Source organism: Sapajus apella, unplaced genomic scaffold (genome assembly GCF_009761245.1).
Source record: "Sapajus apella isolate SASKATOON/1434 unplaced genomic scaffold, GSC_monkey_1.0 scaffold46, whole genome shotgun sequence".
In the NCBI taxonomy this organism is placed as follows: Eukaryota; Metazoa; Chordata; class Mammalia; order Primates; family Cebidae; genus Sapajus; species Sapajus apella.
Genome location: NW_022436986.1, coordinates 3,814,172 through 3,838,102, shown reverse-complemented (window position 1 = coordinate 3,838,102; position 23,931 = coordinate 3,814,172). Strand labels below are relative to the sequence as shown.

Below are 23,931 nucleotides of genomic sequence, written 5' to 3'. Positions count from 1 at the left end.
ATGCTCTGACCCAGGACTATGGCTTCCAGGAGCCATCCTAAGGATGTGGTCAGATTGTCCTGGCAAGGGCACTTTTCACAGTACCACCTTTCATAACAAGAAGCGAAATTCACCAAATTTTTTTCCAGAAAGGAATGCTTAAGTAAAAACGTCAACACATTCATGACAGAGAAGCCATCAAAACAGTGTCTTTGCAGAATATTTAAAGATTATACAGCTTATAAAACTCGTGTAAATAGCAAGCAGCCAATTTTAGTATATCCCCATCTTTTCATGTATAGAAAAAAAGCTTAAAAATAAATCAAAATCTTAAACAGGGGTTATGCTATGTGGTAGAATTATGGATTATTCTGTTATGTATTTGTTATATATTTCCAATATTGTCCATGATGGAAATGTATTTTGTTTATCATAGGTGTTAGATATTTTGAAATGCAAACCTTGTACCCTGTGAACAGTCCCCAAATATCAGCTCAGAAAAAAGAATCGGTGCCAGCACCAGCTGGAAGCTCATTAGGAATATGCTCCTCAAACAAGAGTACGGTTACATGCCCTGGAGCTGTGGGCTCTGCTCCTTGCTGCTACCTCCTGTTCCTTCTGGAATGACTGAGAGGTTCTTCTGGGGCCTCTACCAGAGCCTGCCTTCACTGAGGATTCACTATGCTCCAGGGACTATGTTACCAGTTTGGCACATATCAGCTCATTTATTGGTGCCATGATATTAGGAATTGCTTTTATGATTCCCATTTCATAGATGGATGAATTAAACACTTCCTGGGGCAAAAGGGGGCAGGAGGCTAGGACTAGAGTGCCTGTCTCAGAGCCTGAGAGATGCCAGCAAACCCTTCTTTTATCAAATCGCATTTGCCACTCTCAAAAGACAGGTCTGTCTTCCTCAGCTCAGTTTGTCCTAGCCCCAGTGGGTCCTCAAACATTGTTCCCTGAATGGGCATTGACCTACACAGATAATTCAGGCCCTTCGTTTCCAGTGTACCCCAAGTCTCACCCATCCCACTTCCACTCAGCTCTGGAATCAGAATGTGTCCCAGGTGACTTTATGCCCAGGCCAGATTCTCTCCCACTCGGCCTCCCACTTCTGCCTCCACACCTACCCACCTCCAGCCTTTCTGTGGCCAGCAGCCAGGACCCCACACCCTCCAAGTGCAGTCCTGAGCAGATGGTCCCACCCAAACCCACCCCAGGCCCCACTGCCTGCCAGCTGGTGCTCTCCAAACACAGAGCTTCCCACTTCCTCCCTCACACTCTTGCAGTCCTGGTCTCCAGCCCCCTGGATTTTCTCCATCACACTTCACTTCCCACTGCCTACCTGGCTGGCTCCTACTTCTCTGGCAAGCCTCTGGAAGCCCCCCTTCTTAGTCCAGGTTAAGTCTTCGTCTCTGAGCCCCTTCATCCTCACGGAGCCACCTTATCCTTCTGTTGCACAGATGGTCTGTTTGTGGTTATGGCCATAAGCTCTGGTGTCGGTCAGACCTGGGTTCACGTTTTGACTTTACCCTTCAAGAGCTCTGTCTTCCTACCTAAGTCACTAAAATGCTCCTCAGTTTATCTCTACAATGGGGATAAAAACAGTACTTGCCTCCCATAGCTCTTATGAGGACCAAGACAGCTAATTGAAATAAGTTGGTTAGCAGGATGCATGGTGCTCAATAGCTAGTAAATATCTGCAGTTATTAAGATTTCATTTTTGGCCAAGCGCAGTGGCTCACGTCTGTATTCCCAGCACTTTGGGAAGTTGAGACAGGAGGATCGCTTGAGCCCAGGTATCCGAGACCAGTCTGGGCAACATAGGGAGGCCCCATCTCTACAAAAAATAGAAAAAAATTAGCTGGGCATGGTGGTATGTGACTGCTGGCTGGAACTGCCAGCTACTTGTGGGGCTGAGGTTGGAGGATCGCTTGACCCCTGGGAGTAGAGGCTGCAGTGAGCTGTGTTCACACCACTGCACTCCAGCCTGGGTCAGAGTGAGACCCTGTCTCAAAAAAAAAAAAAAAAAAATTGTGTCTGTCTTCCTGGCTTAAGAGCAAGTCCCACACACATGACAGAGACCACACGGCCTCCCAGCACCCGGGACAGTGCCTAGTGTGCAGGTGTGTGTGATAAAGATCCTTGATGAAGAATGAATCTATCCTACCTGGCACTTGATGTTCACTTGCAGATTTGTCAGCAACCGCTGGATTTTCTCTATGAAAATAAGGTCCACAGACAGGTTACGGAATTTGCTTTCAAACTTGTTGATGACATCATTGGCCTGTACAGAGAGATAAAGGGTAAAGGACAGGGGCTTAATCTGGACCTTTTGGACTCTGAAAGAGGAAGGGGACAGGCCCAGTGAATGTTTGGATGAGGGCTTGGCCCTCCCTTCAGAGGGAGCTGAGCAAGGGATACTGCAGAAGGGGTTGGCCTGGGGCCTGGCTGGGGGCCCCACCTGGTCCAGGTACTCATTCTCCATCTTCTCCATGTTGACCATGATTATACTTTCAACTAACTCTATCCGGGCGGTTTCCTTCTCCAGTCGACGACACAGTGAATTGACTTCTTTAGGAGAAAAGTTGCCTCCCTCTGAAAACAATCTGAAAATAATCAGAGAGAAATAAAAGCCACAGATCAGACCTGAGAGTTCCCATCTCTCCCCAATACTGTGGCTAACATATACTTTTAATCTAGGCTTCAGGTTAGAGTTCGAGACGATGGGAAAACGAGTGCAGATGGCTTAAGGACAGGAGTAGGATTCATCAACAGTGCGAATCTCTGTTTTTGTCAGTTTGTCAGGTTGGAGGCCTTAATAGACCCAACTGAAACAAAATTCAAAATAAAAATAGTTTTAGAATTAAAATCTGCGTAAAGGTAAGAATTCTTCATGAACCAGCTAGGTGCAGTGGCTCAGGCCTGTAATCCCAGCAGTTTGGGAGGCTGAGGCAGGCGAATTACTTGAGGCCAGGAGTTCAAGATTAGCCTGGGCAACATAGCACAACCCTGTCTCTATAAAAAGTAAAAAAAATTAGCCAGGTGTGGTGGCATGCACCTATGATTCCAGCTACTTGATGAAGATGGATTTCTTGAGCCCAGGAGGCAGTGGTTGCAGTGAGCTGGGATTGCACCACTGCACTCTACCCTGGGTGACAGAGTAAGACTCTTAAAAAAAAAGAAAAGAATTCCAGATGAAGTGAAACTAGAAGGGACCTTGGAATGTGGGTGGCACCAGAAGCCAAAACTTTGCACCAGAGACTTGGAGTTCAGTCTTGATGACTGCACAGGTGACGGGATAGCCTGGAACTGGATGCACAGGACAAACCTTGCATTATGAGACCAAGGAAGAAACGAGCCCCACCAGATTCCAGGACTCTCTCCTGTCTAGATCCGAGGGCAAGGAAGAAAGAAAAGATATCTCTCCCCTGAAAATTCATCACACAAACTAGACTTCACATACGTTTACAAACTGAATTCATATTCTCTGGAGTGACCCAAAAAAAACTCAGAGAATTCTAATTGGTCCTGGGTAGGTAGTACCCCCTTGGCTACCCAGCAGAAACAAATAAGGATTCTCTCTGAAGGAATGCAATGTCCAGTCCAGGCCTCAAAGAATGCCACAGATGAAGTCCCAAAGAAAATGAGTGACTCGTAGTTTGAAAAATTGCTAAGGAAACAAGATACACGATACCATACATGAGAACCAGTAAAACAATAGAGAACAGAAACAGACCTCCCACAAAACCCTCAGATATTAGAAATATCTGATATAAACTACAAAGTAACTAGGCTTAAGATGTTTAGAGAAATAAAAAGCTTCAAAATATGAGGAAGGAACAGGCAGTTTTGAAAAAGTATCAAATATAACTACAAATGGGCCAAGCGTGGTGGCTCACACCTATAATCCCAGCACTTTGGGAGGCCGAGGCAGGTGGATGATTTGAAGTCAGGAGTTCAAGACCAGCTTGGCCAATATGGTGAAGCCCTGTCTCTATTAAAAATACAAAAATTAGCTGGGCATGGTGGCGCATGCCTGTACTACTCGGGATGCTGAGGCAGAAGAATAGCTTGAACCCAGGAGGTGAAGGTTGCAGTGAGCTGAGATCATGCCACTGCCCTCCAACCCGGTTGAGAGAGAAAGAATGTCTCAAAAAATTTTTTATATGTATATATATTTTTATATGTATATATTTTTGTATGTATATACATATATATACCTGTATGTATACACAAATGGAAACTACAATAATTAAAATTGAAAACTCAGTGAATAGATTTGCGGGGGGAGGGTTCAACACAGTGACAGAATGAATTAGTGACTAGGAAGAATAATATAAAGAAATGAGCTAGAATGAAGCTAAAATATGCAAGACTGATGTAGAGATAGGCAAGGTAGAGATGATTAACATGTCAAATTATAGTTTTAGTTTCTGCTACTTTCCAAATTTTCATTAAAAAATCTATATAATCAGAAAAATCTTAATAATATTTAAAACAAATGCAAGCTTTGCAGATACTGACATGGAAGGTGACCACTGCTAGGGCTCACAGAATGATACACAAAAATGTGCTGCTTTAAACTTCAAACTGAGAGTACCTGGGGGGCATTAAATGCAGGGAAGAGATTTCTCTAAAGTTCGCCTATCAGCCTAAGGCTGGATCCTCCAGAAGATACTCAACTGTTGTGAACCCCTTCCCCAGAGATCTCATCCACCAGGAGAAACGGATGCATAGTTGCAGGAAGGAAGACTGGAGTTGACACCGTGCCCAGAGCCCGGACGGAATTGGTCCCAGGCTATTGTCTGTTCTTTGGGTCCATTAATCTCCCTAAACATCATTTTCTCTTCCTCTAAAATTTTCTATATCTCCTATTTCTCACTCCCTTCTGAAGAGGATATTTAAGCTTCAACTATCTGGCCTCTGTTTGAGTTTCAAACTTTGTGTGACTCCTAAACACTTGCATATTAATAAATTGGTGTGCCTTTTTCCCGTTAATCTGTTTATTGTCTTTTTTTTTGAGATGGAGTCTTGCTCTGTCTCCCAGGCTGGAGAGTACAGTGGTGTGATCTCAGCTCATGGAAACCTCTACCTCCCAGGTTCAAGTGATTCTCTTACCTCAACCTCCCAAGTAGCTGGGATTACAGGCTCCCACCACCACTCTGAGCTAATTTTTGTATTTTTAGTAGAGATGGGGTTTCTCCATGTTGGCCAGGCTGGTCTCAAACTCCTGACCTCAGGTGATCTGCTGGCCTCTGACTGCCAAAATGCTGGGATTACAGGCATGAGCCACCACACCTGACCTTGTTTTATTGGCTCAAATTGTTGAAACTTCAGGGGTGGAAAGGAAATTCCTTTAGTCCCTATATCACCTTGGTTTGGTGACGGTGGTAGTGGGGACTGCGGGTCAGCATGTGTACTAGGATTCCATTTCTGTACAATACTATCAATTTTTTGCTCATGTATACATAAGTACAGGCACATAGAAAATATATTTTTGGAGGGCTTCCACTTTGTACTTTACATAAAATCTGTGTTTGATTATGCTATAATGATTAAAAGATTTGTGATTTTTAAAATAGCATAAGCCTTAAAAAATAAATATCACCTTCATAAGTGTCAAAGACTAAATCCAGTATTACTGTCATGTAGGTCTAAGATTGCAGGAGTAAAAATAAGGGGAAAGAATGGCCAATAAACACACGGAAAGGTTAACATCATTAATCGTCAAGGAAATGCAAATCAAAACCACAGCATAGTACCACTTCACATCCATTAAGAGGTCTATTATAAAAAACAAGAAATGCCAGAAAGTAACAGCATTGGTGTTAATGTAGAAAAATTGGAACCCTTGTGCACTGCTGGTGAGAATTAATCTGGCGCAGCTGCTGTAGAAACAGTATGATGGTTCCTCTGAAAACTAAACGTAGAATTACCATTTAATTCAGCAATACCCAAAATAATTAAAACCAGGACCTTGAACAGGTATTTGTACACCAATGTTCCTAACACCATTATTCACAATAGTCAAAAGATGGAAACAACCCAAATGCCCATCAACGGATGAATGGGTAAACAAAATGTGATATATGCATACAATGGAACATTATTCAGCCTTAAAAAGGAATAATTTTGTGACACATGATACAACACGGATGAACCTTGAAGACACTATGCTAAATGAAATAAGCCAGACAAGAAAAGGACAAATATATGATTCCACTTATATGAGGTACCTAGAGGTTTCAAATTCACAGAAACACAAAGCAGGATGGCGGTTGCCAGGGACTGTGGGGAGAGAGGAATGGGGAGTTCTTGTTAATGGTACAGAGTTTCAGTTTGGGAAGATGAAAAAGCTCTGGTGACCAATGGTGGTGATGGTAGCACAACAACCAGGATATCCTTAATGCCACTGATCCGTGCACCTAAAAATGGTTAAGACAGTAAGTTTGAGGTTATGTATATTTTGTCAAAATTAAAAATTAAGGGAGAAACAAGCCCACATCCCAACAGAGAAACTCAGGTGGCCTGAAGAGGTCCTGGACAATGGCTCCCACCTGCAGTGTTTGATGAACTCAATATTTGAGGAGTGGAGTTTGCCCAGACTCTCCTCCAAGTACTGCCGGAAGCTGCGGAGGGACACCTGGGTGACATCGACATAGCTAAGCAACTCCCGGTGCAGTGTGTTGCTGAGAATGGCCAGCCTGTAGGAGACAGAGGAGGCACAGGACAGTGATGGGGGACAACCCTGGGGGATGTGGGAGGGGCAGGTGGGGATGGTGACCAGCCTGGGGGATGTGGGAGGGGCAGGTGGGGATGGTGACCAGCCTGGGGGATGTGGGAGGGGCAGGTGGGGATGATGACCATCCTGGGGGACACAGGAGGGACAGGTGGTGGTGGTGACTACCCTGGGTGACAAGGGAGGGGCAGGTCATGATAATGATGAGCCTGGGGACACAGGAGGGACAGGTGGGGATGGTGACCAGCCTGGGGACATGGGAGGGGCGGGTGGTGATCGGTGACCTTCTTGGGGTGGGCATGAGAGGGCAGGGTAGTGACCTGGGCCTGGAAAGAGGACATTCTGGGAGTCTATTTGGGCTCCATAAGCTGTGCCCACCTGCCCAGCTCCTCTGGGTAGCAAAAGGGGCAGAAGAAGGAAGTTCAAAATGCCAGTGTCTGCAGAATGTCACGGATCAGAGAGGATTCTTCTCTCTCTGACCTTTGCCATCAAATTAGTGAAAGAATCCCAGAAGATCCTGCTGGATCTTTGTCCCTGCTCCAGTGGGCTGTGTCTGACCCCCAGCAAGGTGGTTCCTGCACCTGTGATCCCCCAAAAGATTGCCCTGTGTGTCCTCTTTATAACCAAGTCCACCAGAACCAGCTGTCCCTCATGTACCTGATGGCTGTGTAGACACTTGCCAGCCTCCTCCCTGTGACCTGCCTGAGGCTTCCATCTTACATCCCAAATGGCCTCTCTAGAGCCCCTTGCTGAGTGTGCTCTGGCCTGAGCACACTCCTGCACTGAGCTGGGCCAGCGCTCTTTCCCTGATTTCGGAACTCAACCCTCTCCCATCTTTCTCCATTCAGGGCTCCTCTGAGTTCATCTTCAATGCTGTCTCCTTCAGGAAACCCTCCCTGATTTTCCCTTAGGGGACATGATCTTCCCCACCACTGATATTTCATAGCACATGGTTTGCACCCTTGCATGGTGCTTGTGTGTATTCTTTGCTCTCTGGCTGCTCATTCCCTGTCTTCCCAAGCAATATTCCACAGAGTTTGACTTGACTCTCTTGAAGAGTTTAACTCAAAGAAGCCTCTGGAGGTGTCTTCTGCTCCTGTGTCTGCAGGGAGGGTGGCTCCTTTGAAAACATCAGCCTAGCTGGGATTCCAGAGCCACATAGCTAGGATGGAGACTCCCAGGACCCCTTACTTTTGGCTCCTGGTGGCATTCAAGAAGATGTGTTCCATGTCATATATCTTGAGGCGGAAGTTTTTGCTCCTCATGTTTTGCTCTTCTTGGAATTGGCAGAACATCAGCCTCTCCTTCTTCAGTGTCTCGGTCACCCCAGCACAGTGGCTGTCCAATCGCTCTTGATGAAGCAAGAGCTCGGCTGAAAAAGGATTAGGAGAGCTGGGGCCCCTGGGACCTGACTCACCTCAACACACTGCTTTCCTGGAACAAGGCCCGCCTGCTGCCTCTCCCAGGCCAGCTGAAGAACAGGAATGATTTAGGTCAAGGGCCCCTGTCCTGCCCCTGTTGCCTTCATCAGAGCTTGGGCTAGAGAGGAGGCCTGGCCATGAGCAGGGAGCTCCTGTTCGTGGAGACACCCTGCCCAGAGCAGAGGGAACAAAGCCAGGGAGATGGAGAGTCTGGGGAGCAGCCAAGCAGCAGGCAGGTTGCACAGGGGGCACTGCGGAAGGGTGAGAGATCTAGGTGAGAGGGTCTGCGGGGGTAACAGCAAGTACAGTACTGAGCAGTCTGGGTTTGCTTCTTTATATCAGCAGATACTAATGTCCAGTGAGCCTGAATTCAAACTGTCTTCCAAGGTGGACTGGCAAGAACAAGGACTGGGCTTCCAGGGCTCCATCACAGGCCTTTAGATGAGCAGAGAGTCCCTAGACCCCACGCTGTTCCCCATCTGACCCCACTATCATCTGAAGTGGGAGAAGTGCTGTGGTCCCAGCGCTGCCAAAAATGAATGGTGTGAAGCTGGGACTTCACTTCTCTGGCCTTGTTTTCCTCGCTGTATATGGGGCCAGGGGGCCTGGGAAGGAAAGGGAGCCAGTCTTCAGGGAGCTTCTACTCAGTGCATGTAGAATCCTTTTTATTCCTCAGTGCATTTAGCACACACATTTTCCAGATGAGAACGATGAGGTTCCAAATGCCACACAAGTTGCCTGAGCCCACAAGCACTGGGATTCGAGGCCAGTTGTCAACTTGCACAACGGTTTCCCTGCTCCAGGAATAGAAGTCTGCATGGGTTCATGACAGGGCTGTCTGAAAATGGGCTTTGAAGGAGTTGGAGTATAATTTGGGTGAAAAACCAACAGAGGTCATTGAACGATCCTATTGAAAACATGCCCCCCCCCATTAACAGAGCTCACCATGTAGGTGTGCAATGCGTGTCTTTTTAAGTATGATAAATGATAAAGTAGGAATAATGGCTGCCACTTTTAGAGGCTGTATCTTGTACCAGGTGCTCATGATTCCTTAGCATACCATTTAAAGAGGGGTTATTACCAGCTCCTTAACACCTCCATCAACCCCTTCTGCAGGTAAGAGAGGGGTCAGAGAGGTCAGGTAACCTGTACAGGGTCACACGGTCACAGGAGTTGAGACTGAGAGCTCTAATCCTTGAGCTATGAGCTTGCCTCTAGAACATCCACCATGCAGGTGTATATCTGACAGATGTATGAGCAGATCTGGGGTCCAAGAGCTAAAACAGTACAACACTCTTCATTTTCAACTCTAACACCCTCTTGAAAAAAAATGGAAATGAAAAAAAACTATCTCACAGGAGGATTCTGAGTACTACCTTTCTCTGCAAGCCCAGAAGGTAAGAACCCTCATGAACACCTTCCATGGTGTGATGAGAACATGCTAAACGCTGCATGGTACAAACTGGGGCAACTAATGAAGACAGAGCCTCGGTGGAGCAGGCACTGAAGGAGGGGCTGGGGGCAGGGCAGACCTTCCCAGGCAGCATCTGTACCTGCCCTGACATTGTGGATATCCTTTTCAATCTGCTGGGCTCTTGGCTGGTGCAGGTGTAGACGCAGCTCCAGTTCTGAATCCAGCTCATCGATCTTGGTGGCCACGATGACCCGGGTGTTGAGTGAACACTGGTCAAACCACTTCTCAAGGTGCTCAAAGAAGCCAGCTCGAAGTCTGAGGGAGAGACCAGCCAGGGTCAGCCCTGCCAGCAGTCATGGCCCATGAAAAGTCTTTACATGTGGAGACCCAAAGTGCTTCCCCCTTTTGCTCCTTCCTCATTTCATTTCCCAACTACATTGCATTTCATCACGTAAATGGACCATTGCTCGTTTAACTGTACTACTGCTGGAGAACATTACATATGCCAGATGTAGAAGTGTTTCTTTGGATAAGTGACCTCGAACTGGAATTGCTGAATCAAAGATTAAAATACATTTGTGGTTTCGGTAGATATGGCCAAACAGTTTCCACTGGAAAGCAAGTTGTATTCCCATCAGCAATGAATAATAATAGTTCCTGTTTCTCCACAGTCTCAGAGTGTATTGTCAGACTTCCAAATTTGACAATTTTGTCATATTATGATTGAGACTGAGCTTATTTCATGTGTTTAAGATTATTTAGTCTGGGTGCTGTGGCTCATGCCTATAATCCCAGCACTTTGGGAGACTGAAGCAGGAGGATTGCTTGAACCTAGGAGTTCGAAACCAGCCTGGACAACATGGTGAGAACTCACCTCTACAAAATACTTCAAAAATTAGCTGGGCATGGTGACATGTTCCTAAGGTCCCATCTACTCAGTAGGTCAAGGCTGCAGTGAGTCACACCACTGAACTCCAGCCTGGGTAACAGAGTGAGACCCTGCCTCAAAACAAAAAAAAACAAAGCAAAATGAAACAACAAAAACCAAGAGTATTTAATTTATCTTTCTGTGTACTGTCCCTGAACGTCTTGCCCATTTCTCTGTTGTGAATAGCTGGTTTTTTTTTTTACAAATCAGTTTCTAGGAGCTCTTCATATATTGGGGACATGAGGCTCATTGACTTTGATGTAAGTTGCAAATATTGTTTCTCAGCAGAAATTATTTAGAAGAAAGAAATTATTGTTTCCTCTTTTTAAAAATTTATGGTGTTTTTTTGGCCATGTATTTTTAGGGATGTCAGTTTCCAAAAACTGGTCTATAGATTCAATGCAATAACAAGAAACAACATAGCAGCAGACATCTTCTTATGGAAACTTGAGCTAATTAAATAATGTATGTAGAAATACAAAGGGCCAAGAGTAATGGAGGGAGAAGACTAAAGCTAGAGGACTTACACTATCAGGTATTAAGACTTAGTGTAAAGCTGTGGTGATCAAGCAGCGTGAAGTCATTGGATAGACACACAGAGAACTGGAAAAGACATGTGGCAGAGAAGTAGGGGAGAGGAGAGTCTCCTCATTAAGTGACCCAGGATCAACGGGTTATCTATATGGGAAAGAAATGGATCTTGACCCCTATTTCACATGATAAACAAAAATCAATACCAGGTGGATTGTAGATGTTAATATGGAAGTTGAAAACAATGACATTTTAAATATATAACATTGGAGAACATCTCCATGTCTTTGGGGGCAGGCAAAAATTTCTTAGATAAGGCAAAAAGTAAATTAACCCTAAGATAAAAATTGACAAATTGGACCTTATTAGAAATAAGAACTTATGTTCATCAAAAGATATACCTTGAAAGAGAGTAAAAAAGGCAAGCACAGAGAGAAGATGAACATTCACCATTTATTTACCTGACAAAGCCTCATACAGAATATATAATTCAATTTTTTTTTGCTTGTTTGAGATGGAGTCTCACTCTGTCTCCCAGTCTGGAGTGCAGCAGCACTATCTTGGTTCACTGTAACCTCTGCCTCCTGGGTTCAGGCAATTCTCCTGCCTTAGCCTCCCAAATAGCTGGGATTACAGGCATGCACCACCACGCCTGGCTATAGAATATATAATTAATTCCCATAAATTAATAAGAAAAAGGACAGACAATCGACCAGAAAAATAATAGGCAAAAGATTTTGCTAGGCATTTCACAAAAAGATAACCAAATGGCCCAATGAGTATTTTAAAAGGTATACAATCGCACTACTCATCAGGAGAATACATATTAAAACCACAACAAAACACCACTATAATTACACCAGAACAGCTAAAATAAAAACCACTGACAATACCACTGAGGTTGTGGAACAACTGAAGTTCTCATACGCTGTTGTAAACTGTAAAACTGTTAAAACCACTTTTGAAAACTCCTTGGTAGTATCTTTTGGCCATATCACCTAAAGATGGATATGGACACGCATTCTATAAGTCAACAGTTCCAGTTTTAGTTGCATATGTAACAGAAATGTATATGTATAGTCACCAGAAGACTTGTACAAGAATGTTCGGAGCAACATTATTGGTATATGGCCAAATTGGAAAGACCAAATGTGTATCAGTAAAGTGGATTAATAAAATAGATTACATTTTTTTATAATGGGATACCATACAGAAATAAAAACTCATCTCTAGCCACATTCAAGAATATATATATCTCATAAACATAATAAAGGAGTGAGTTCTGTATGACTTAACATAGGTAAAATTCAAAAATAGCAAAATGAACTCAGAAGTTATAATATTTGTTATCTTTGGGGAAGAGATAGTGGTGACTTGGGATGGGTACGCTAAGTGGGTTAGGGTTGGTAATGGTTCTATTTCTTGTGGGCTTAGCGTATCAACTGTATCCTATTTGGGCAATTCATTGGGCTATACACCTATGACTTTCATACTTTTATAAATGCATATTATTCCTCAGTATGCAAACCTAATTAGTTGGACAGATAAATTGTTTTCTGGTTAGTTATAAGGCCAGATGGCATAGTGGCTGGTGCAAGATTCTGGAGTTACAGGGTCTGTCTGGATTCATATCCTGGATCAAACTGCTTTCTGTCCTGGAGATCTAGGCCAAATGACTAACTCTCTGAACCTCAGTTTCCTCATCTGTAAATGGAGTTAGTTATGGTACCTCTCTCACAGTTATTAAGGGGATTTAAATACATTCAGTAAATAATAGCTTCTGTGGTAGTCCTTGCTGACCTTTGTCCTGTCTGCTATGGAGAGGGCAGATGATGGCCTCTCCATGTGTTAGAGGAAGGAGAAGGATGACATTTGAGTCAAGAGACATTTCCAAGGTGAGATGCTGCTGAGGTGTAGGAGAAAAAGCCAAGAGGCCTGACTGCACTCCTTTCATCCTTATCTCTGCCCTCCTGCCCATGTATACATATGGGAGGTAAATGAACCAGGAGATCTCTAGCTGATGAGTCCTCCCCTCCTATGACACTGTATAGGCAGGAGGACAATGAGAATGTCATCCAAAAGGCAAACACATATGTCCACATTTGATCCAAACTCAAACACAAAGGCCCAGAAACTTGGGAGTTAGGAGAAGTAAATTATCTGTGGTAGGATTATGGGTCATTTCTCTGTTCTTCATTGTTCTTGTATTTTCTGCAATGAAACTCTTTGGTAGTATCTAGTGATGGACATGAACACACTCTATGAGTGAACAGTGCCATTCTTATATTTTGCACATATCGAGTACAAAATGTCATATGTGATATATTTATATGTATGGTGTATATCTATAGAGTTAAAATAGAAAAAGAAAAGAAACCTTAAGATTACAGATGTTCCAGGAACTAGAACCCAGAAGTATCTGGCAGGGAAAATACTATATCTCATGTCCAAGGCCCAAGCCAGCAGAGAGCCTCCTGAGGTGGGTGCAGGGGATCACTCTTACAGAAGATATCTGTGTCTGCAAATAATTCCTGGATTTTGCTATTTTTTATCGTGTTTCTCACCCCTACCTTACTTCAGTTACCTACAATTTTTTCTTTATCCAACTGGGACTTTTTTTTTCACAATATTTCACCTTGCTAACAAAACTCAGAACAATAGGATAAGAATAAAATAGTTTTCTACTCACTGTTTCTTAATTTCTAAAATTAGTCTCGATGGAATTGTCACTTGTTCTATGAACTTGGCACTGGAAGTGTCATCGATGAACATGGCTGAGAAGATGGAATGAGACTTCCTGCAATGCTCTTCTTCTTCCAGGGGTATGAAGACAAAATAAGTGTTTCCACTGGAGGTTGTGAAGGACTCCATGTCCTCATAGTATATCTCCACCAGACTCTCTTCCTTGTCTTCATCCTAAGCAGGCAACAAGACTAAAGTTGACTTGAAATACAGGAAATTATTCTTCTGCGATTCTATGATTATGAAATTAAAGTAATTGTTCTGTGATTTTGAATGTGTTTTGAGGACAAGATTTATTTATGAGAGTTACTTCCTTGCACTCAAAGGAGAGCTCTGTCTGCCAGCTTGGATATGGAGCTTTTGAAAACAGAAAGAGAGAAGAAATAAATAGGCCGAGGTGAAGCAAGAGAGTCTAAGTTGATCTATTCAATAAAGAGGAATTCAGAAGGAGAGAGAACCAGGGAGGGTTAAGGAAAGCCATACAAAGTCACGAAGAGTAACTTTAGAGTAGGTTGCAGGGACATGAGGAGAGGAAAGTGAATTTTAGAAAGCACTGCTGTGGCTGGGTGCAGTGGCTTACACCCTTACACCGGTAATCCCAGCACTTTGGGAAACTAAGGCAGTGGATCATTTAAGATCATGAGTTCAACAGGTGAAACTCTGTCTCTACTAAAAATACAAAAATTAGCTGGGTGTGGTGGCAGGCACCTGTAGTCCCAGCTACTTTGGAGGCTGAGGCAGGAGAATAGCTTGAACTTGGGAGGTGGTAGGAGCCGAGATCACACCATTGCACTCCAGCCTGACTGACAGAGTGAGACTCCATCTCAATAATAACAACAACAAAAAATCAAAAATGTTTTAAAAATAAAAATCATTGCTTTGAATAAAGAATTAGATCACTGTTGGCAAAAACAAAGTATTAATACATTATCACTGACCCCACAGAAATATTAAAAAACTTCCAATATCCATCAGAATACTATGAACACCTCTTTGCGCACAAACTAGAAAATATAGAAGAAATGGATAAATTCTTGAACATATACAACCTTCCAAGATTGAAACAGGAAGAAACTGAATCCCTGAACAGATTAATAATGAGCTCCAAAATTGAATAAATAATAAACAGCCTACCAACCAAAACCAAAACCAAACCAAAACAAAAAAACAAAACCCCAAACTCAGGAACAAATGGACTCACAGACAAATTCTACCACATGTACAAATAGCTGGCACCATTTCTGGTGAAACTATTACAAAAAAATTGAAGAGTACGGGCTCCTCCCCAACTCATTCTATGGAGCCAGAATCATCCTGATGCCAAAACCTGGCAGAAACACAACAAACAAAGAAAACTTCAGGCCAATATCCTCAATTAACATTAATGCAAAAAATTCTCAACATAATACTAGCAAGTTTAATTCAACAGTACATCAAAAAGCTAATTCACCATGATCCAGTAGGCTTTATTCCTGGGATGCAAGGTTGGTTCAACATATACAAGTCAAATAATGTGATTTATCACATAGACAGAACTAAAAATAAAAACCACATGATTATCTCAACAGATGCAGATGAGGCTTTTGATAAAATTCAACACCCCTTCAAGTTAAAAACCCTCAACAAACTAGGCACTGAAGGAAAATTCTTCAAAACAGTAAGAGCCATCTATAACAAACATCATACTGATTGGGCAAAAGCTGGAAGCATTCCTCTTGAAAACCAGCACAAGACAAGGAGGCCACCTTGCACCATTCCTATTCAACTAGTATTAGAAGCCCTGGCTAGAGCAATCAGGCAGGAGAAAGAAATAGGAAGAGAGGAAGTCAAACTATCCTGTTTGCAGATGACGTGATTCTATATCTAGAAAACACCACAGTCTCTGTCCAAAAGCTCCTTGATCTGATACACAACATCAGCAAAGTTTCAGAGTACAAAAGCAACATACAAAAATCAGTAGCATTCTTACATACCAACAACATCTAAGCCGAGAGCCAAAACAGGAATGCAATCCCACTCACAATCACCACAAAAAGAATAAAATATCTAGTAATACAGCTAACCAGGAAGGTGAAAAGTCTCTACAATGAGAATTACAAACCACTGCTCAAAAAAATCAGAGATGATCAAACAAATAGAAAAGCATAAACATCCCATGTTCATGGATAGGAAGAATCAATATCTTTAAAATGGCCATATTGCTCAAAGCAATTTACAGATTCAATGTTATTCCTATCAAACTATAAATGACATTCTTACAGGATCAGAAAACCTATTTTAAAATTTATATGCAACAAAAAAAGAGCCTGAATAGCGAAGGTAATCCTAAGTAAAAAGAGCACAGCTGGAGGTATCATGTTACCTGACAGGTCTACAGTAATCAAAACAGCAAGTTACAGGTACAAGAAGAGACACACAAACCAATGGAATAAAATGCCTCACATCTAAACTATCTGATCTTCAACAAAGCTGACAAAAACAAGGAATGAGGAAAGGACTAATCATTCAATAAATGGTGCTGGGATAACTGGGTAGCCATAAGCAGAAGATTGAAACTGGACCCCTACGTTATACCACATACAAAAATCAACTTGAGATAGATTAAAGATTTAAATGTAAAGCCTAAAACTATAAAAATCCTGGAAGATAAAATAAAAAAATCATTCTGGGGACTTGGCAAAGATTTCAAGATGAAGACACCAAAAGCAATTGTAACAAAACCAAAAATTGGCAAATGGACCTAATTAAAGAGCTTCTGTATAGCAAAACAAACAAAAACTGTCAACAAACAGAGAACCTACAGAGTGAAAGAAAATAACTGCAAACTATGCTTCTGACAAAGGTGTAATATCCAGAATCTATAAGAAATTTAAATTAACAAGCAAAAAACACCACCATTCAAAAGTGGGCAAAGGACACAAACAGACACTTTTCAAAAGTAGACATACATATGGCCAACCAGTATATGAAAATATGCTCAACATCACTTATCATTAGAGAAACACAAATCAAAACCACAATGAGATGCCATCTCATAACAGCCAGAATGAATATTATTTAAAAGTCAAAAAACAACAGATGCTGGCAAGATTGGAGAGAAAAGGGTATGCTTATTTACTGCTAATGGGAGTGTATTCCAGTGTGGCAATTTCTCACATAACTTAAAATGGAACTAACTACCTTTTGAACCACAGTCTCATTATTGGGTGTATACTCAAAGGAATGTAAAACATTCTACCATAAAGACACATGCATGCCCATATATTATTCATTACAGTACTATTCACAATAGCAAAGACATGGAGTCAACCTAAACGCCCATTGACAGTAGACTGGATAAATAAAATGTGGTACATATAAACCACGGGATACTATGCAACCGCAAAAAGAATGAGAATATGTCCTTTGCAGCAACATGGATGGAACTGTAGGCCATTATCCTAAGCAAACTAACAAAGGAACAGAAAAATTAAATACTGCATGTTCTCATTTTTAAGTGGGAGCTAAACAAAGAACATATGGATACTAGGAGGGAAACAACAGACACTGGGGCCTATTTGAGGTTGAAGGGTGGGAGTGGGGAGAGGATCAGAAAAAAAAAAAAAACCAAAAACCTATTGGGTACTATACTTATTACCCTGCTGACAAAATTATCTGGATATCAAACCCCCATGACAAGCAATTTACCTGCACATGTATCCCTGAACAATAACAAACCTGCACATGCACTCCTGAACCTAAGATAAATTTTTTTTTAAAGTATGAATATTTTTGTAATTGTCTTTCTATACCTCTATGGATACTGGGCCACTGAGGACCCCAGCTTACACTAGGGATACACACTGAATGAGCGTAGCAAATTTTCTCAGTGCCCAAGAATGAATCCGTTGCTGGCCTACCTCACCCAGAGATAAATTCTCTTGCTCTTCCTGTGCCTCCTTCTCCTCCTCCTCCTCCTCCTCTTCTTCCTTCTCATGGTCTGACTCCTCCTTTTCTCCTTGACCCTTCACATTCTCCTGGTTCAGGGATGGGTTTAAGGAATTCTCTCTTTCAACCTGCATTTCTTCCAATATGTGAGTAGAGCCTTCTTTGGACTCATCCATCTCAGCATGCAGAGGGGACTTTTTCTGCTGGCCCAGCTCCTCTTCAGTTACGAAGGACTCCATTTCTTGAGTGTTTTCTTCTTCCGTCTCTTCTACTGACGTGGCAGCACTTGTCCCACTACTTACGCTTTCCTCCCCTCTGCTCATGTCCTCTTTAGATCCTTGCTTCTTCCTCAGTTTTCTCATTCTCTTCTGGAAGTGTTTTTCCTGTGCTTCTGTTGATGATCAACATCAAAGCACAAGGACAGACAATTTACTGATGCTGCCTGGATTGGGCCTCCCAACCCACAAACGCATAAGAGTGAAGTCTGGGAGAATCAGATTTGAATTGAAAAAGTGTTACCTGGTTTCCTGAATTTGAAAATGACTTCTCCAGCCAAGTTCTACAAGGAAAAACCACGAGTCACTAAAGGACATTTCTTCAGAGTGCCACTTTTAAGTGCATCTCTTTTAAGTAGAAGGACCCATCCCTCCCCTTTAATATCTGATGCAGGCTTTGACCAACTCAGTTCACTGTGGTAATTGGGGTGTTCCCCATCTGGGGAACCAGTTTTTCTTAATTCCAAGAAGGCTAGTAAACCCTTATAGCACGCAATAGGTAGTCACGGAATAAAAGCTCATTATGACATATTTTTTGGCAGTGATCTGGAGCAAAGGGCAAGAAAAATATAAACTGAGGGATGCAAACAAAGGGGCAGAAATCTGCTGCATTCTGTGCTAGATGGAACAGACAGAATGGGCATGATTTACATGATCCTGTGAGCCCCCTTGTAAACCCTGTCAACCTGTTTCACAGGCTCTGGCTGAAGTTTTGGATATACTGTGTTATGGATAACAGTGCAAGCTATAGAGTGTGCAGGTCTGGATTTGATTCCCAGATCCTTATAAGCTAAGTGATCTTGGGCAAGTCCTTTAAACCCTATGGGGCTTAGTGTTATCCTCCATGAAATGAATATTTTTTAACAGTGCCTATTTTACCTTTAACCCAGATAACCCGAATCACCTCAAAGGGCAGGCAATGAGCTCACCATCCTATAGCTTGAGCTTCCCCTTCAACCTAGGGGAGCATCTATTATCAATCTAAACAGTATTCTCTTCTCGGAGGCGAGATCATCGGGGAAGGAGCCAGGTGTCCTGTATATGTGGGAAACCTTGGCCAGGTTCGGTGCCAACCACAAGCATTTCCATTCTGGCCAGGCAGGACTATGGCTAGTGTGTGGGAAAAGAGCCAAACTCTGGGGGATTCAAACCAGGGAATCCCAGGTATCCATGCATTTACCCAGAGAACATTTATCGTGTCTGAATTATGTGTAAGACCCTGTGCTAACAGCAATCAAAGTTGAATAAAAATTAATAAGGCATACATGCCCTTTAAGCAATACATTATAGTTGGGTGCTCTAGACTCCTGTATTTGACAGCAACCAAGCACAAAACGTTCAGAGCACAGAGAGGTGGCAGGGGCTGAGCAAGGTGAGATGAGGGGTCAGGCTGAATGAGTGGGAGCCTTTCCCTTGGTAGTGAACTGGAGGTATGGGTGGGTTTGGGATGTGTAGAGACAGAGGGGCTCCAGCAGAGGGAGCAGGATGAGGAAGGGCAGCAGGCAGGGGGCACATGCAGGAAGGGATGAGTCTCCTGGATGGGGAAGAGTCAAGGCAGGAAGCAGAGAGTGTGGGACCTTTGTGTTCACCTAGGGACTGTAAGTTGGATTTGGTGGGGGCTGCAGAGTTGATGAGAGATTTTTCAGGAGAGTAGGTGGGTCAAAGCTATATTTTAGGAGAATTATGCGGCAGTGGTAGGTATGATAAATGGAATTCCAAGAGCCCTATAAATTAACCTTTTCATTATAAGTCCATTCAGGCTTGAGCCCTGAATTCTGAACCCTTCAGTCTCTTTTGAACTGAGAAAGAGGTGGTCTTTTTAGAGACACTTTCAGCTGCTTTCTCCTTACATTGATTTGAACTCTGCAGGGTTAGGAATGGCTTTCAAAGTCTAGGCAGATCATAACAAGAAGTCAGCCTCTCTCTTAACTTCTTCACGAGTAGCTGGGTCTATCATTTCCCTCTCCATACCTGTTCAAAGATTTCACGCACAAAGAAGTATTGGCTGAGGGTGGAGCTGTAGGAGTTGAGTTCTTTCAGTACGATGGCTGGGTACTCCATCACTTCCTTTGTCATGAGGGTGTGAAAAGATTCATACCTGGGAGGTAGGTAGGTGAGACAGAGGACCCCAGCCAGGAACCACACCCCTTACCCCAAGGAGACGGGCTGAAATCTGGCACTTAGCTCTGTGTAGAGCCGCTGTGTGGCTGCTTTTATTGCAGCAGTCCTTGGTTTGTTTTGCTATTTTTCTGATCATACAAGAAATACATACTTTTTGTAGAAAGTTTGGAAAACACACTCAGAGAGTTTTCTGCTTGTAACGTGAGCTTCCTTTCCCTGTCCAGGGTTCTAACCCTGTGCTTGGTCTTTATGCTGTCCTTGAACTTTACGGTACCTACATTACTCCATCAAACCCCCAAATCCCCCAAGGTCCAGACTTCTGTTTCTCAGATAAGGAGACCAAGGCTCATGGGGTTACTTGCTTGCCTAAAGTAATCAGAATTGCCTTCTGAATCTAAGTACTGCTATCAATTGGCAGTGTAATTCCATTTCTGTGAACAGTCCTTATGGAATCAGTTGTACAAAGTCACCATGACCAAAGAAAGTTCACAGAGAATTGTTTGTCATACTGAGGAGTTAGAACAAATAGAAACAGCTAATCAATTGGGGGATTCATAATGCTACATGGTATTTAAAAATGGAAATATATCTGCAGTTATGACAATTTGCAGAGTATAATGCAACCTTTTTTTTTTTTTTTTTTTTTTTTTTTTCTATTTTTGGAGATGGAGTCTCACACTGTTGCTGGGCTGGAATGCAATGGGGCAATCTTGGCTCACTGCAACCTCTGCCTCCTGGGTTCAAGCAATTCTCCTGCCTCAGCCTCCCAAGCAGCTGGGATTATAGGCGCCCACCACTACGCCTGGCTAATTTTTTGTATTTTTAGTAGAGATGGGGTTTCACTATTTTGGCCAGGCTGGTGTCAAACTCCTGACTTTGTGATCTGCCTGCCTTGGCCTCCCAAAGTGCTGGGATTATAGGCGTGAGCCACCGTGCCTGGCCAATCCAACCTTTATTTTAAAAACACTATATATGTGTGTGCTTGCAGTGGTTAACTTATTTTTCCTGCTTTGACAAATAATGTACATGTTTAATTTTTTTTTTTTTTTTTTGAGACAGAGTCTTGCTCTGTCCCCCAGGCTGAAGTACAATGGCATGATCTTGGCTCACTGCAACCTCTGTCTCCAGGGTTAAAGTGATTCTCCTGCCTCAGCCTCCCAAGTAGCTGGGATTATAGGTGCCTGCCACCATGCCTGGCTAATCTTTGTATTTTTAGTAGAGATGGGGTTTCACCATGTTGGCCAGGCTGGTCTTGAACTCCTGTTCTCAGGTGATCCACTCACATCTTTAAATTTTGAAAAGGAGGCCCCATGTTCTTGAACTTGAGCCACATTTCTTTGAAACCTCCCTCCACAAACTTTTCAACATTCTCCCTAGAAGCTTCTTTGTTGGCTGAGAGCAGAGCTGCAGAGGGCCACAATGCTTTCTAAAGTGAGAGGCACAATTTTCATTTTAAGGACTCTTGTGCAGCCTGCCCTTGACCTTGAAGATGAATTCCTGACCATCCCCTCCTGCCTTTTAGGGCCTGTTTGGCCTACCTGTATTTCATGTTCTTCAGATAATCTTTGACCTTTTCCAGGTGAAACGCCAGTGTTTCTTGGTGGCTCTGCTGCCTCAGTTGGTCCAAGAGCCTGTCGAGGTGGGCTTCCTGGGCCTGCAGCCACCCCCAAAACAAGAGCAGACATGACCTCCAGTGATCACGGAGTGTGAGTGACCTGCACGGACCCTGCCGCTGGAACTAAGGCCCAGGTGCCCAGCAGATCCAGGACTTCCTTTCAACAAACGGGGCACCTGACCTGCTACCACCCTCTCTCTCCACTACAAGCCTCCAGACACTTCTCTGCCTGCAAGGTTCTTCCCTGCTCACATAATACCCCCAGGGAACCAGGTCAGATGGGACTCCCTGGGGACATGGCCCTCCCACCTGCCCGGTCTTGCCTGCACTACACCTGCTCCTTACTCTCCTTCTCACCAGTCGTGCTTGAAATTAGATGCTGAGTTTGTCCCCCCCACCTCCTGGACTGTGTGAGAGCAGGCAGGGCGGGGGCCAGCTGACCTCCTGTGCAGGCAGGAGATGGCCCCAGTTATGGAGTTTTGAAACGATTCCCAACACGTGCACAGTTTGCTATATAAATGGCACGTTTGACTGTAAGAACTTGGAGTGTCTTCCCCCTTTTCTTTCAGAATGTGATGTCTTATCAGACCCCATATATGAGAACTTGGAGCTATTCCCCCTCACCTTGGAAATGTTTTGTCACCCTTATCAGCCCCTCATATGTGAGTTTCTGACCTTAACTACTGGACCTCAAAAAACTCAAGAGTTTGACACTTTGAGAGCTTAGGCTGAGGCAGGTTTCACTCTGTGAGTGGCGCCTTTGAATGAGAGAGAGCTCAGGCTGTGACAGGATTGAGGCCATGAAGCTAAGCCACCAGCACCGGCACTACCCTCTGGCTTCCAGGGACCTATGTGCCATCACCAATGTCCACTGTGTTGGCTTGCAAGCCAGTTTCTCCTGGGAAACCACACGTGGAAAGAAACCATACCTGAAGCTTTTATTAGACTTTACTTCCCATGGAAGCCTGCTTCCATCCTAATTGAGCAACTAGACTTTAATAGCTTTGCAACTCACAACAGTCTTGAAGTACCTTGTCTACGCCCTGTGGACCTATTCCCTTTGAGGTTTGTTCACGTTATTCTCCCCCTCTTTAAGCATTGTGAATCTACAAAAAAATTCTCTTTGAATGGCAGTAAAGTGTGTGATTCGTGATCCCATCCTTTAATCGTCTCCTTATTTGAACCATCTGTCTGTCTCTCATGCACGCTCTTACAGACACCTTTGGTTCCGGGAGATTTCTGCTATCTCCATGTGATCCTATGACCAACGTGCGCCTCAGTGTCCACATCTGCACAGATTTCATAGCTTAAGGTTTTCCATTTGGGTCAAGGATCTGTTTGAGTTCACTGGTGTTTGTGGTGTGAAACATGGAGCCCCAGGTGGGGGCATACCTGGCTCTCCAGGCTGTGCTTCTGCCGGTGCTGCTCCATCCTCTTCTCTAGCTCCAGCTGCTGCACCAACAGCTCACTCTGGTGTGCCTCCCACAGTTGTACCACCTCCTGGAAGTACTTGAAGAGGTTCGAACTCTGCCACTCTGTCTGATCTGCCAGGGTCTCAAAGGATTTCTACAGTGGCAGAGCCCAGAGAAGGGACCTTGAGGGCTGACGGTCCAGGGACAGGAAGAGGGCCCACCTGTGGGATCCCCATCTCTAACAACTGAACAGCATTGCCCAGACACCATCCCTCAAGGTCAACATCCAGGCCACACCTGGGCTCCTGGTCCTCCCTCCCTGGGGCAGCATTTCAGGTCTGCCCTTGGTCTTGCTGATCCTCAAGTCCCATCTCTAGACATGTCCTATGCCCCACAAAAGTCTCTGACAGGAAGATGGAATCTGGGCCTAGAAGAAAGAAGGTCCATTCCTAAAAACCAGGCTGGGCACTCAGGAGGCCACAGCAAGGCTGGCCTGGGTCTCTTTCCTTCTCTGGAGTTCCCTCACTCATGGCATGGGGGCCAAACACCATACCTGCTGTGAAATCCTCACACACCACTCACCTTTGAAAAAAATATATGTGTTGGCCAGGCGTAGGGGCTCATACCTATAATCTTGGCACTCTGGGAGGCTGAGGCAGGTGGATCACCTGAGGTCGGGAGTTTGAGACCAGTCTGACCAACATGGAGAAACCCTGTCGCTACTAAAAATACAAAATTAGCTGGGCATGGTGGTGCATGCCTGTAATCCCAGCTACTTGGGAGACTGAGGCAGAAGAATCACTTGAACCCGAACTGTGGAG

The 23,931-nt window shown here is 43.8% G+C and overlaps 1 protein-coding gene across 1 annotated transcript in view; it reads right to left on the bottom strand.

Moving 5' to 3' along the window:
- Positions 1 to 23,931, bottom strand: part of CCDC180 (coiled-coil domain containing 180) — a 70,050-nt gene that overhangs the window by 18,827 nt on the left and 27,292 nt on the right. Inside the window, 11 exon segments of the mRNA XM_032240128.1 lie at positions 2,153 to 2,269; positions 2,447 to 2,591; positions 6,543 to 6,689; positions 7,916 to 8,096; positions 9,699 to 9,874; positions 13,708 to 13,934; positions 17,660 to 18,078; positions 18,207 to 18,246; positions 19,934 to 20,060; positions 21,622 to 21,737; positions 23,091 to 23,264. Coding sequence (XP_032096019.1) covers positions 2,153 to 2,269; positions 2,447 to 2,591; positions 6,543 to 6,689; positions 7,916 to 8,096; positions 9,699 to 9,874; positions 13,708 to 13,934; positions 17,660 to 18,078; positions 18,207 to 18,246; positions 19,934 to 20,060; positions 21,622 to 21,737; positions 23,091 to 23,264 — 1,869 coding nt within the window.